At 35.2% G+C, this 14,243-nt stretch overlaps 1 protein-coding gene across 4 annotated transcripts in view; it reads right to left on the reverse strand.

Annotated features, from left to right (window-relative positions):
- Positions 1-10,787, reverse strand: part of LOC136844392 (uncharacterized) — a 464,343-nt gene extending 453,556 nt beyond the window's left edge. For 3 of the 4 annotated variants that reach the window (XM_067113509.1, XM_067113511.1, XM_067113513.1), the window contains exon 1: positions 10,238-10,774. In XM_067113509.1, coding sequence (XP_066969610.1) covers positions 10,238-10,314 — 77 coding nt within the window. In that variant the 5' untranslated portion in view covers positions 10,315-10,774. Of the gene's footprint in view, positions 1-10,237 lie in introns of all 4 variants that reach the window. The other variant, XM_067113510.1, reaches the window with a different exon arrangement.
- Positions 10,788-14,243: the final 3,456 nt, after the last annotated feature.

Raw genomic sequence — 14,243 nt, forward strand, 5'->3', positions numbered from 1 at the left:
AAAAGTCTGTCTCAGTAATTATCACTTCTGTGCATTGGTAGTCTTTATTATTTTTACGAATTGCATTTTCTCCTTGTCATTAATCTCTGGTATTGTGGACTTATGTATAAAACCTCCTCTACTTTAATTCAGAAATTAGCCGAATTTTTAGCCCTGTTTCTGCTTCGCCGTGTAGTATTAATTTCCTTAGGCTGTTGTACATCGTATGAATATTTTTTTTCTTTTCCTTTGGAATAATGACGGTTGCTACAAAAATAAAAGTGAATATGCTTCACTAAGATACGTCCCTTTAAGAAGACTTGGCTTTTAAAAATGGCCTTTGTTTCTATTCTATAAACAGCCTTCTACAAGGAATACCTTTTCATTATGGGAGGGACGGGGTCGGAGGGGGAGGGGAAGAGTTCCATTATTGCCTTTCAAAATCCCTAACAAGATTAAGGGCGTTAAACAGGCCGTAGAAAATTGAAGCCTTTCTTTTTCAACCATCGTGCCCTAGGAATCCGATTTTCAACCCGCTAAAGCAATCTACATATCTTAGCAACCTTAAAGGGTCTTTAATCCTTCCAGATAGCAGCAGATGGCCAAAGAAAAAAGGATCTACCGTTCAGAGGTGATTAGAATAATTACCTCTGATACTCTCCGGCAGATATGATTAACCTAAGTCATTTTCATGGTTTTCAGAGGTTAAGGCAAAATTATAGTGCAGGCTTTGAGGAATTCATACTGAATACATTGCTTTCTATATTGAGAAGCAAACGTTGCAATAGAATAAACAAAACTCATCTTCGAAATGTGCGGTCGCTTTGTGTTTTATTAATTAAAAAGAAAAACACATCAATCAAGTATGTTTAAAAACTGGTTGATTAAATGTATGAATGATTTATTGCGATATAAGCATAAGTAGAAAATTATCGAGGACAATCCTCCAAATGTTACCACTAACATAAAAAACAACAAAACATAATGAACTAAAAACAAAAAAAAAGATGCTATTCCACTGCATTACATATTAATCAACAAACGTAACTAGACGAGAAACATCATTATTAACGAACAAAGCGATTCTAAAATTAAAATCCTGACTACTGCTGAGTAGACACCAAGTACTCTCTTAAGTGACAGATAAAATGCTTTCCTCTTTAAGTTAATTATATATACGAGGGGTTATAATGAATAATTCTTATCTAAGTGGAGGATACTTATTGGGGCATACTTAACTAGAAAACCCAACGAGTATCTCTCTCTCTCTCTCTCTCTCTCTCTCTCTCTCTCTCTCTCTGTATATATATATATATATATATATATATATATATCTATATATATATATATATATATATATATATATATATATATATATATATATATATATATCACATATTTACATTATTATATATATAAATACAAATATATATATATATATATATATATATATATATATATATATATATATATATATATATATATATATATATATATATATATAGCCCGTTAATATCGAATTCACTGCAGACAGGGAACAATTTGCACCAACAGCGCAATAAATTAAATAGGGTAGATGCACCTACCTTGACCGGGATTCGAGCACACCTTCCATTAAGTGATAACAACTGACTTCACCTACGTTGTACGTATTCCTAACGAATTCAGGTACTGTAACTAGAGACCATATCAGCTCATCTCTACCATGATAGGTCAGTAAGTATTAAGCCACGAATTGGCCACTGCTCGCAATGACCATACCTCGGCACTAATTTGTTCCTAAACGGAATTACGTGCATAAGTATACGATAAGTATACCTAATCTGAAAAGGTTTCGACCCCATATCTTTTCAGGCTCGTTCACAGACAGCACTTCACCTATATGCACTCAGCAATCCAGGAGATACAATTTTGACTCGGATGTATTCATTACTTTCCTATTAAATGTCTGTACTAAAAATAGAAATTACCACATATTCACCAAAATTGCTCATTGCTTAAGAGTGTATACGTGGGTATGTATGAGTGCGACAGTTTATCAGGAATATGCAAAACAAAAGTTGAAATTCACGCTTATCTCTCTTGATGGATGAGTGCATTAAGTAAACTGTTGAGCGTGTATCAACCCTAAGACTTGAATCCCGGACAAGCTGTATTTCCCTTAGGTACAAATTATTCAGTAGGTAATGTAAATTTCATATTAACTGGATACTCGTGGCCTAGTATTTGAAAGTATAAAATGTCACGTGCAATGTTACCGACAAGTAATCATACCTAGGTATGTACGTATGTCTATGCCATTATGTAAAGAAACCGGATTCATCAATAAATCTTCTCAACAGCCTGTAATCACAAATACGCAAATAATGAGTAACCTAATCCCCTGCCGTAGAGATAAATCTAATTACCTCATCATTCATCAATCTTGTTGGATAAAGAAACTCGATATTTCCAAAACAATGAGATTCATTTAGAAAACTACCAGGAGATAAGCGTTTCTTCTACTATCAAACTTTTTTTTTTTTTTTTTTTTTTTTTTTTTTTTTTTTTTACATACATCACACTCTGTAAGTCCTCGCCCTTGTTTCCTTCCTCCATCTTCTAGTTTCCGTCAAGCTTGGGCTAGATTAGGTCATGTGGATATGCCTTACCCATCGGCTTTCGAGAAAACAGAACAAATCCGTAAATGCCTGGTGGAGTAGCCCCAGTGCGATTTAACGACAATGCCTTAATAAAGAATTATAAATAATGACTTAATCAGCTAAATGATCCCTGACAACGTAAAGTAGACATTCTAATACAAAAAGCAACATATCGACTACGGGTAGAATTTTCAAGGAAATGTTGCAATTTCGAGAAATGCCCATATTAATAAGAAAACACAAAATCCTACAGTTCTAACTGTCGTAACTGTCATTTACATGCATTCATGTAAAAGTGAATAAGTGTATACGTAACATATGTATCCACAAGCAGCAACGAAATTTCACTGGTTCCGATCCAGTCACAGTCATCAGACAGGAAAATGTTTTTCACAATTATAATTTCAAATGTCACATTCTAAGCGAAAACGTTATACTGCCAATATTAATTGCAGAATATCATTATCATATGAAAACTATTTCACTTTCAATTAATAGTTAAATGAGCACTTTCAAGCCATCCAAACATCTATGAACAACAACTTTCCCCGTTTCTCACCTAGGTATTGCAGTGTTCGCTTCCTTTTTTTTTAATCTTGTGGTCGACTTATATCTATTCATTCATCACCTTATACTAACATAATCTTCCCAAATATTCAGTGTCGTAACAACGGAATTTACATAGAAGATTCTGCTCTGTTCTCGTTCCAGGAAACACACTTCAATAAAAATAAAAATGTTACAAGTAGACTTGCGTCAGTGCACATTTCCAAACTACCTTCAAATTTATGGACATACAAATGCGCATGCATCTGTGAATGCAAAAAATGCAAACGCACCGAAACACATACATACTAAATAAAAACGCTTGTGCAATCAAGACTTAAAAAAATACTTCCATAAGATGTGGCATATCACTATGCGATATAGCTCAACATAAAGAGGTCATATGTATGGCAAAACTTACAAATAAAAGAATTTTCTATCATCAGCAGAAGGGAATAACAAAAGACTTGCTCCCCACTCTGCCAGAATTGTAAGTCATTCCAAGGTAATTAAATAAAAGTTGCCAAGAAGCAAGACCACTTAACAAAAACACATATGGTATAACAAAGGGATGACAATCACACAAAGGATAGAGCGATCCATTAACGATGAAAGCGTAATCAAAGGTATGTAAAAAAATTATACCAATGTGCATGTTCACTTGGTAATCAGCGCTATGGTAACTACAGGAAGTTGTTTACTTAATCGATCTGATCCTCTTTTGTATTACTGGTCAGTCAAGAGAGTCTTTCACTATAAAGCTATAAGAACTGCTATTTTAATCAGAATGTTTCAACTTGAAGAGGCATTACAAGAATAATTTAAAGATTTAATACTTTCAGGTAATACTAGTAATTATCTTTTAGTGAAATATTTAATACTAGAAGGTTTTCATGGAAATAGTTAATATAGGAGCTTTCTACGGAGTGATTAAATACATGCATAAGCATAAACTACAGAGTAGCCATGAAAGAGGTTTGCAGATGCTTATTAAAAGCAATGTCCCTGGCAAGTCGAATAAAAGAAGAAAGTGTTAAAAGAGAGCACTATCCTATAAGACTCAAAAGATGAAGGCTTGGAAAAGCATGATATACTTACTCCCACGCTACCAGACATAAGAGAACAAAGTCCTTTAAAGTTAATAACAACACATCTTTAAAAAACACGAAAGTAGTGAAGGGACATGACGAGAGCACATAAGTTAGATATAATCTGGATTGAGTCATAAAGATTTTAATATTCGAATATACATTCAAGGAGCATAAACTCTTCAATAATCGACATATCCTATGTGAGAAAACAGCCAAGATACGTTAATTTAAAAAGCATCACGTCAGGGCAAAAATTAGTAGCAAAAATAATGAATGTACCAGATAAAAAATGGATGATAGGATATAAAAAAAAAGGAAATGTATAAGATCCGCAGATTCATGTAATATTTAATAATTACGCAATAAACAAGTACAATACTTCTAAATTACAAACTATTCGAAATAACAAATTAGAAGCAATGGTAATTAATGGTTGAGCTCGAGCGAAAAATCATAGTGTTTTTCTAGTACAAAATAGGTTAGAGAAATGGTTCTTAGGGCACTTGTCACACTTACAAATCAAGATTCCTTCCGATTCCAATCCAAATACTCATTCAAACATCATAACTTTAAGGCAGGTGTGCCCAGTAAGAGATCGGGGACTTTATTTTGCCACTAGATCAAAATTGAAAAAGATATTTGGGATGCTTCAAACATCACCTTGGTGTAATAACACTAAGAACATATTTGCGTCTTGCTATGACACGAAATATAATATTCAGCCAAATTGCAAAATTCAACTAAGTCTACAAGAACCTGCTGAACGCCTCATTAAAAGGATATCTATAAATATCATCGACTTGTGTCTAAATGATAAGAAAATCAAGCAGCATAGCATCGGGTGACATAACATAGAAGATCAAGGCCTATTCTTCTAAGCGCATCCAAACGAAATGACAAAGAATCATTCCGTATCTAACATTACTGAGCAATTCTCAGAGCATAATGAAGAATAAAGTGACAATAAAACGTTTACGAAAGTACAGTGTGCATAAAACAAGACAATCAATCGAAGGCGGCGGAACAAGTAACGACGGAACAAGGAACAAATGCTGAATATGAAAGAGACCACTCTCCATGTGAAGGCAAGGTCTTCTGTGGTCGTTTCCGAGAAGGGCAAAGACGTCAATCCAAAATTAACTACATGAGTATGTGAGCAAACAGAAAGTGGTATCGACAAACAGTAAACAGTGACATATAATTTATGATACCACCACACATTTTTTCGTAACTAGAACAACAAATAAGTCTCCATACTAAGCGCTAGAGGTTACACATCTACTATGACAGATAGTATTGAGACGAAATCAAGATAAAAACAACAAAGCAAGAAATGAGAAGGCTGAAAATAACAGTAACGATGCAATGAAGTATCGTGATATGATGAACAGAAAGGTGTTTTGTCAATAGCTTTCCATCGCAAGATACGAGAACGAGATTAATGTAAACAGGGATATATTTATGTATGCTTCGATAAACATGCATAAATATATCTACACCCATCATTTATATGCATATATATAGTATATATATATATATATATATATATATATATATATATATATATATATATATATATATATATATATATATATATAACAAAATAATATATACATATATATAATGTGGTCAGTTAATTGTATGAAGGACTGTTAAGAAAACGCCTAATCATGCAACACTTATGTGATCAAAGTACTGAATTAAAACCACGGAGAAAAGATATCCCTAATGCATATTTTTTGTAGGACGTGCTAATACAAAAAATTTAATCGTCAATTCATCCAACCTAGTAAGTGGTCAATTGGAAAAATCGCTGTTGAAGAGAGAGAGAGAGAGAGAGAGAGAGAGAGAGAGAGAGAGAGAGAGAGAGAGAGAGAGAGAGACTTTCTTTCGAAGTTCCCTTACTTACTTTTGCGCTATCCTATAACGTAAAACGACCAATAGAAATGAAAAATATATCAATAGCCAATTATTATATTCCTCACAATATAAAGTTTTCTGAGATTTGACATATTCGGGATCACCAACAACTAACTGAAATCACAAATACTTAACCCAGTGGTGCCATACTTAGGAATGCACGGGAAATCGCATAAAAACGCATTAAAAATTAAGGTGCGTACACTGGATTCATCAATGTAAAGTAGTAAACGGATCCAGATCTAAAATTTCGTTCAGAACTCTGAACTGCACTGGAGTTAGGAGAATAGCAGGGATACTGCAATTCTTAACGAAATGGGAAAGGTAAAGAGACTCAAATATTTAGGGTCCATAGGTTACTTGCTCATACAAACTATCAAAGACTCTCAAACACTACACAGAAAACATAAAAAAGAGGAAACAACAAAGAAGACACGTCTGTCTTTCCAAGAATGACTTTGCACAGGAAACCTGCTTTAGTCTCAAAGCAATCTGAAAGATGCTGAGCGCGTAAGCACAAACACCATAATATTCAGAAAGAAATTCCACCAGATCTACATCGAGCGCAAATCCCTGGAATTCTGAAAGCAAGATTCTTCATTCATATTTCCGACCGACTGAATTTTCAAGGAATCAAGCCCAATATAAGAGGCCGCAATCATCCTCAGGTTTAACGACAAAAACCTACAGCTCTATAACCTCTTTTCTATAGCCAAATTACATAACCGCCCAACAAATGCACAGAATCATTTACAATACCCAAGAAAGAAAACAGTCTGGATTTACACGAAAAAAAATGTAATATCAAACTTTTTAAAAGCAGTTCAAGTTATCGTAGCATTAAGAAACAGAAATGTCTTATGAAATTTATGTGGTATAATAAAACAAAATGCATTTATGACGATTCGCCTCCCTAAATGGTAAATGCTTGGCAGTGATAAACGTACACATCATTTTACGCTTACTAAGGATAATTAAGCAACTTGCGGCAAATTATACGAGGTGAGCCTACATGATTCGAGTTCTCATTAAAACTTTACAGCGTCGAAATTAGGAAATAAAATATTGTAAATAAATACTTCAAATGAGTAACAAAACTACTAATCAGAAATCAGCATACAAACTTTTCAATGGACAGGACTTCAGTAAGGGTGAAAATAGCCTTTTACTTGAATATTAAGGTGGATAATAAGCTGGACAATGCCACGATATTCACGCAGTAGGAAACAGAATCACAATATCCATTGTTTGGGCAATACTGGGAAACGAAGAGTCAAAATGGCTGGTATACAATTGCTGCAATTAATACGTAATCATTGTAGCTTTGCAGACTTGATATATATGATTATATACTTCATCATAATATACATGCACTATGAAAATGCATACGCGTTCTCTTGACCCATGAAATGGCCTGAACAAACGTGAAAGCCTAAATCCTAGCAATGCCCCAATCAGAACAAAGAAATGGATATTATCTTGGATTGCCTGAACAAAAACGAAGTGCATCTCTTGTCATTTACCTTCAATCATACATCCCCGCATGCACTAAAAACCAAGAATAACGCTGAATTTTACATAAGTCTGTTTTATTCGACTGGGGTTAACTATGTTAAGGGTGTTCAGTTACCATTTTCTAAATCAATATATTCACAGCTGATTAAGAGTTTTAATGACTTTTGACACTTTTTCTGAAATATAACATATTATATTCCAGTCTTGAAATTAAATAGTGTTAACATAAATGTAATAATGATGAAGTTCATACTCAACCAACCATCTATCATTTTATACCTTAAAAATTAAAAAATATTCATAAAAACCTTTGAAAACAATAAGATATCTTATTCTCAATCCATCCCCTGCGCAAAAGCAGTTGCCAGCGTGATAGCCACCAATCCAACCAGGAGATTTTCAAATCCTTGTTTTCACGCTGTTATGAAGCGCCCTTTCTAAAGACTGGTCTAATGCGTTCATCTATCCCGAACAACCGCAACAAAACTAAGTCTTTCCTAAAAAACCTAAGACCAATGGGGGGGGGGGGTAAACGTATCCCAAATTTCAAAAAACGTTCTTAGCCTAGCAATAGAAAAAGCTCTAAATTTGCAAAGAAACTCATGAAAATGTATCGCGGAAATTACAATTAAAAATATCATGCTGTAACGTTTTTCCTGAAAAGTGAATTGCATATACCTGAGTAAAATTAGCCAGAACAGAAATAATTGGAAGAAAGTTCCCATAATTCCATCTTAAAAATAACAAGAAGTTCAAACAAGTATTTGGTTCGAAGGTATAAATGTGAATATTGTCTACAAGCATGCATACATACACCTCATATATATATATATATATATATATATATATATATATATATATATATATATATATATATATATATATATATATATATATATATATATATATATATATATATATATAATATAAATACATACATATATGTGTGTATACACATATATATATATATATATATATATATATATATATATATATATATATATATATATATATATATATATATATATATATATTGTGTGCCTAATGAATACTTGCTATTAATTGATGTAACGCTCAAGTGCTTAGCCTATACATCTTCATACGTATCAATACCCTTCGATACACTAGTGAACAGCATGACTATAAAATGAATGAAAAATTACTAAGTACAAAGTGTCAACAACCAGCGTCATCATACACATACGACCATACTAAAACCGCATGGGCTCTGGCAAGGTAAAGCGGGCGTTGAGACATACTCTAACGGCGTAAAGAAGAAAGAAGTTATGAAAGAAACGCAATAGTGCATAATGCACGCACGAAAATGGGCGAATAAAAAGTATTTGCTGCTTACAGAAAACAAACAAGCAAATGCTACCGAGATCAAGAACAAAATATCCCGATAATAGTAAAATATATATAAAACTATTTACAGAGAAAGAAAGTTATAACAATGATAACAAGCATCACTGCAAGCAAGACTATGGCGCAATGTAAAAAGGATTCAGCGTAAAATAAGAAAAGATCAGGGAAAGAAGCAAACAAATCTAAAAGTGGTACGAAGAAAAGCAAACCAAGGAAGAGAAGGAGTAACAAAGACAGCAATACGCTACAGAGAAACATAAGCAAGAAAAAAGCAAATGCAGAAGGGATAACGGTAGCATTCACCTCCTGATACAAAAGACAACGAAAACTTTGAGATAACGGCAATTCAGGCACCGACAGTGACATGACCTCGTCGCAAATGCTTTATTCATGGTGCCAACCACCATCAGACAGCAATGAATACACACCAACTTGGAGAAGTAACTCCCAAAAAGCCCATTTTCAAAATCGATATCAGCACAACAAATGAGGTGATTGATATGAAGTATTAAATACGTAGGGAGCCACACCCTTGCTTCCCATACATTTACATATCGAAATTCTATTCTAAAATCCTTCGGTGATTACCATAAATAACAATCGATCCACCACCAATAGATATTAAAGAGAACTCTAGAGTCGTATTCGCTTCTTTCTCTAATTCCACGACTCGATATTCCAAGAGGCTTCTTGACATAGCACTACACAGTACCCTTGAGTCACACAAATCACTGTAGTATCTTTGGGTGTCAGTCGCACAGGGAAGAAACGGGAAACGAGGGCCTCATTTTGTGTCTTTGCCACGATAGAAAAGCTTGCAAGGGCACAGTGAGTCAGGAATTGCGAACTGATAGAGAACACAACAGAGAATAAGGATGGAGAGGACTTGTTGGTGCCTCTGCGGGGGGCTTCCATAACATCATCGTCATCAGTGATGATCTGAGGGGTCCTCCTTTCGTACTTCACTGTCCTCCACAGGAAGAAGAGCGAGCGTGTTCCTCAACCTCAGCCTTGGGCTCAAAAATGACACCTTTAATGAGACACTTTATCAAGTCTTCAAGAGCACCACTGGCATCTTCCTTCCTGGGTGTTATCGCGGGCGTTACCCACATGTAGGTTGACCACTAAAGATAATATGACCCAATGATTCCCACAAAGCCACTTTGTAAAGAGACGTACCTCTGTGAGCGATCCGCAACATCCAGCAAATAAGACATAAACTCGGCGTCGTTCCCGAACCCGATTCGTCGCTTCATGGTTTAAATATTTGGTTACTCCAGTGGGGCCGCTCTATGGGGTTATCTCCAGTACTAGAAAATAATAATACTAATAGTTTGTTTTGTTTGTGTGTATGCGGCCCTCCTCCCCACAATACTAGGCGGCCCTGCCAGGCATCACACTGTCACCATCGTCACTGGCCCGGACCCCCGCGCCTCCTCCTCCTACTCCTTCGTTGGTGTTGGAAGCCGCGCACCCGCCCCGAGCTCGCCTGCCTATTGATCACCTGACCGTCCCCGCGCGCGCACACGCACAGACACTCACTCGCTCGCTCTGGCTCTCTTTCTCTCTCTCTCTCCCTCTCTTTCTCTTTCTCTCTCTGTACAGGGCACCCAGCCACCCGCCGCCGCACTGAGCCAGCCACCCCCAAACTCAGCTCCCGCCGATCCTCTTTCTCTTCATCGCATCGCACGACGCCGTCGATGCTGCTGCTGCTGCTGCTGCTGGGGCTGCCGCCCCCCACGCTCTTACCACCTTATGTATGCTACACGCACAGCTCCGCGCCATGGCCCTATGCCCCCCACCCCTTTCCCCCCTTCCACAATAAAGGAACAGGGTACAATGACGTCACATGCATACCTGTCCCCAGTACTGTCAACCAGATGCAATTGTTGTGTCACCCCTTCTCCCCCAGCAGCAGGGATATACACACGCCTGTTTAATAATATTCTGCTCATAAATGCACTGATATTCTTTGGGATGCTGCTCCTCCTGACGTCTCTACAGCGCCCAGCTTTCTCTAACTAACTGTCGATGACTCTTACGCTCTAATGATGCGTAATTCAAGTCACGGGTTGATGCCTTCCATAACGGCGTTGGTCCCTCTACGCTAAGTGTTCCTAACAGCTCACATCTTTCGTTATTTTTCTAAGTTTCATACCCAAACCAAAATTCCCCGAAATGGAAATCACAATCAATTTCAAGTTACAAAATCAGTTTTGTCTATGTCAATTTATATATTAAATTCGCAATCGCAATGCTCGTGATTCAACTACGGCTAGCGTTCCCGAATCAACTCAGCTGAAATTTGGTACCGTACCCAGTTTCAGCTGGGATCAAGAAGAGGGGCAAGCAACCTCATCCCTAGAACTTTATCGTGAACCTGACGGCTCTAGTATACTAGTGACACCCTCTCTAAAGTAAAAAATGGCTGCAAACATATATACACACACATATATAACACACAAAAATGTATACACTATATATTATATACACATATATACATATATATATATATATATATATATATATATATATATATATATAAATCTATATATATATATATATATATATATATATATATCTATATATGTGTCTATAAATTAACTCTGAAATGTGTCTCAATCACCTTCATCACTTAACAAATCACAAATACATTTCCTTTCTCAGTCTAAGTAAACCTCTTTGACACATTGGATAGTCTTCTTCTTCCGGATACGTACCCAAATACAGCTTTTTCATTCAAGTGTCTGCAAATACAAATTTACGAAACTGAATTGCAAACGGGGGCCATCATTAAACTGCATGTATATAAAAATGAATATATAATGCATACGGGTCAAAACGCAAGTGTAAAACCAGTGATCGATAATTGATTGTTGTGCTTTTTCTGAATAAACATAACAACAGGGATGATAATTATAAACTTGAGTACATGCCCCCATTATTTAGCGCAAAATTTCGTACATGCAAATAGATTAACTCCTGAAGAAAATCCAACCAGTTTTTGACAGAATTTTTCATTTTTCAACCCTTAAAATATTCATAATCTACATACTTGATTAATGGAAATCTCTACTCTCGTGTGCAAAACTTAACTCCAAGCACTGAGAATAATAATAATAATAATAATAATAACAACAATAATAATTTATAAATAAAGTCCGCAGTAGTATGTACGTATAGTGCTATATAAAGGAAGCTTTCGCTAATTGATCAGTTGGTCTCTTCAGCCAGAATAAACATAGAAATAATAATACAATTAGGACAACATCTTTGAAAAATGGATGTTACAACACCGCTTGTTATTCTTACAGGTAACTCCAGAATTGCTCAATAGTCTATTAGCAATGTTCTGGGGACGTAATGATTACGTTTACCAACTTGCATACACTATAGGCTTACATATACATTATATATATATATATATATATATATATATATATATATATATATATATATATATATATATATATATATATATTTTGTTATTAATACCGACAATGACCGGTCAACTACTCCATTTCCTTATACTTTTAAACAAACTTAGAAATACAAGCCTTGAAACCATCTGAGAAAGGAATGAAGATGTCCTCTCCTTTAGTAGTGGGAATTGAGCGTACAAACATTATTATATAACAGTCACGCTACCACATATTCCTCTCGGTAGCACAGTAAAGTAATATTCTAAATCTTACAATCGCTTATGGGTTCGAATCCCACTACAGAAGGAATTGGCGTCTTCATTTACTCCTCCATTGGATTCAAATTTTACAATAATATGCGTTTCTACCTGTGAAAAAAAAATCGAGGTTTATTATCATTGTAGCTATTAATAATACACATATCACCTATCTCCTGAAAGTGACCAGCAGATATTCTCTCTCTCTCTCTCTTCATACACCCCTCGCACACAATTATGTATGTGTATATATATATATATATATATATATATATATATATATATATATATATATATATATATATATATATATATATATATATATATATATACTGTATGTATATATATATATATATATATATATATATATATATATATATGGCTGCATGTTACGTACATGGATCCCAAGACAGCTTACAACATAAGTGACTGAGATACATTTTTATTCTCAACACCGGAAAATATGATTTTGTTTTGGCTGTAAATAATTTTACACTAAAGTAAAGTAAACCCTGATATTTCCAAGAAACACTCATTCAATCTTCTTAACTCTATGCATACGATCATAAGCAATTTATAATACACTGTGCTAAAAATATAGTAAATTACACAGAAATAAATTAAATCTATTAAAAATGCTTGTGTGTGTACTTGTGTGTGTGATTAAGAGGAACCTTAGAAATGCATTATTTCATTAAAACCAATTGGGTCAGCTTTTCAACTGGCCTAATTACCCTGACATATCTGTAAAATGCATCCTCTCCGGGAACCGTGGAAAAGAGGCAGCTCCCCTAGTCATCTCAGCACAGAGGAAGCGGATTCTCTAGCATCCAATGCTGGGACCCCTCGACTCGTGGCTGCCACACAATTGTCCAATTCTTCGGCGAAGGTCAGTTCCATATCTTGGCATAACATTGTACGCACATGGTGTTGCTGGTTTGGGTAAGTTACCGCAATTTTCTGGTAATAACTAACCGGCCTCATCCAGTAAGATAATATCCCTATTTGACAAGAAAATTCTGCTCTTGTATTTCTTCACACACTGATACTTGCTGATACCCAAAACAATTCACTTCCTAGAATAAACGATTATAAAACAATCTATTCTTGGATTCCTTTTACCATTATATATTTTGGTATTAAACTCCTAAGGACTATAATCTGCACTGAGAATCGCTAAAAAAGATACATTTCCACTGAGATAGCATGCATCACTGCTGTAAAAAATGAGAATATACTACTTGAATATGTGTTGTGATCAACAGCAACACGAATCTCCAAACCAAATGCCTTCATATGATTTGGAGTTACTGGTGTACACATGCGAAACATTCGCATGCATAGATACATGCATCATAAAAGCAGCAAGCAATACTTCCTCTACCATGTCTCCCTCGTCTGTATTGTTACGTTTACATCATATCACAGATGGAAAAAGACAAGGGGGGGGGGGGATTCAAAGTATTATAAAGGAATTGTATACTGTACTGTATATGGGCGATGTAT

The sequence above is a fragment of the Macrobrachium rosenbergii genome, chromosome 12 (assembly GCF_040412425.1).
Source record: "Macrobrachium rosenbergii isolate ZJJX-2024 chromosome 12, ASM4041242v1, whole genome shotgun sequence".
In the NCBI taxonomy this organism is placed as follows: domain Eukaryota; kingdom Metazoa; phylum Arthropoda; class Malacostraca; order Decapoda; family Palaemonidae; genus Macrobrachium; species Macrobrachium rosenbergii.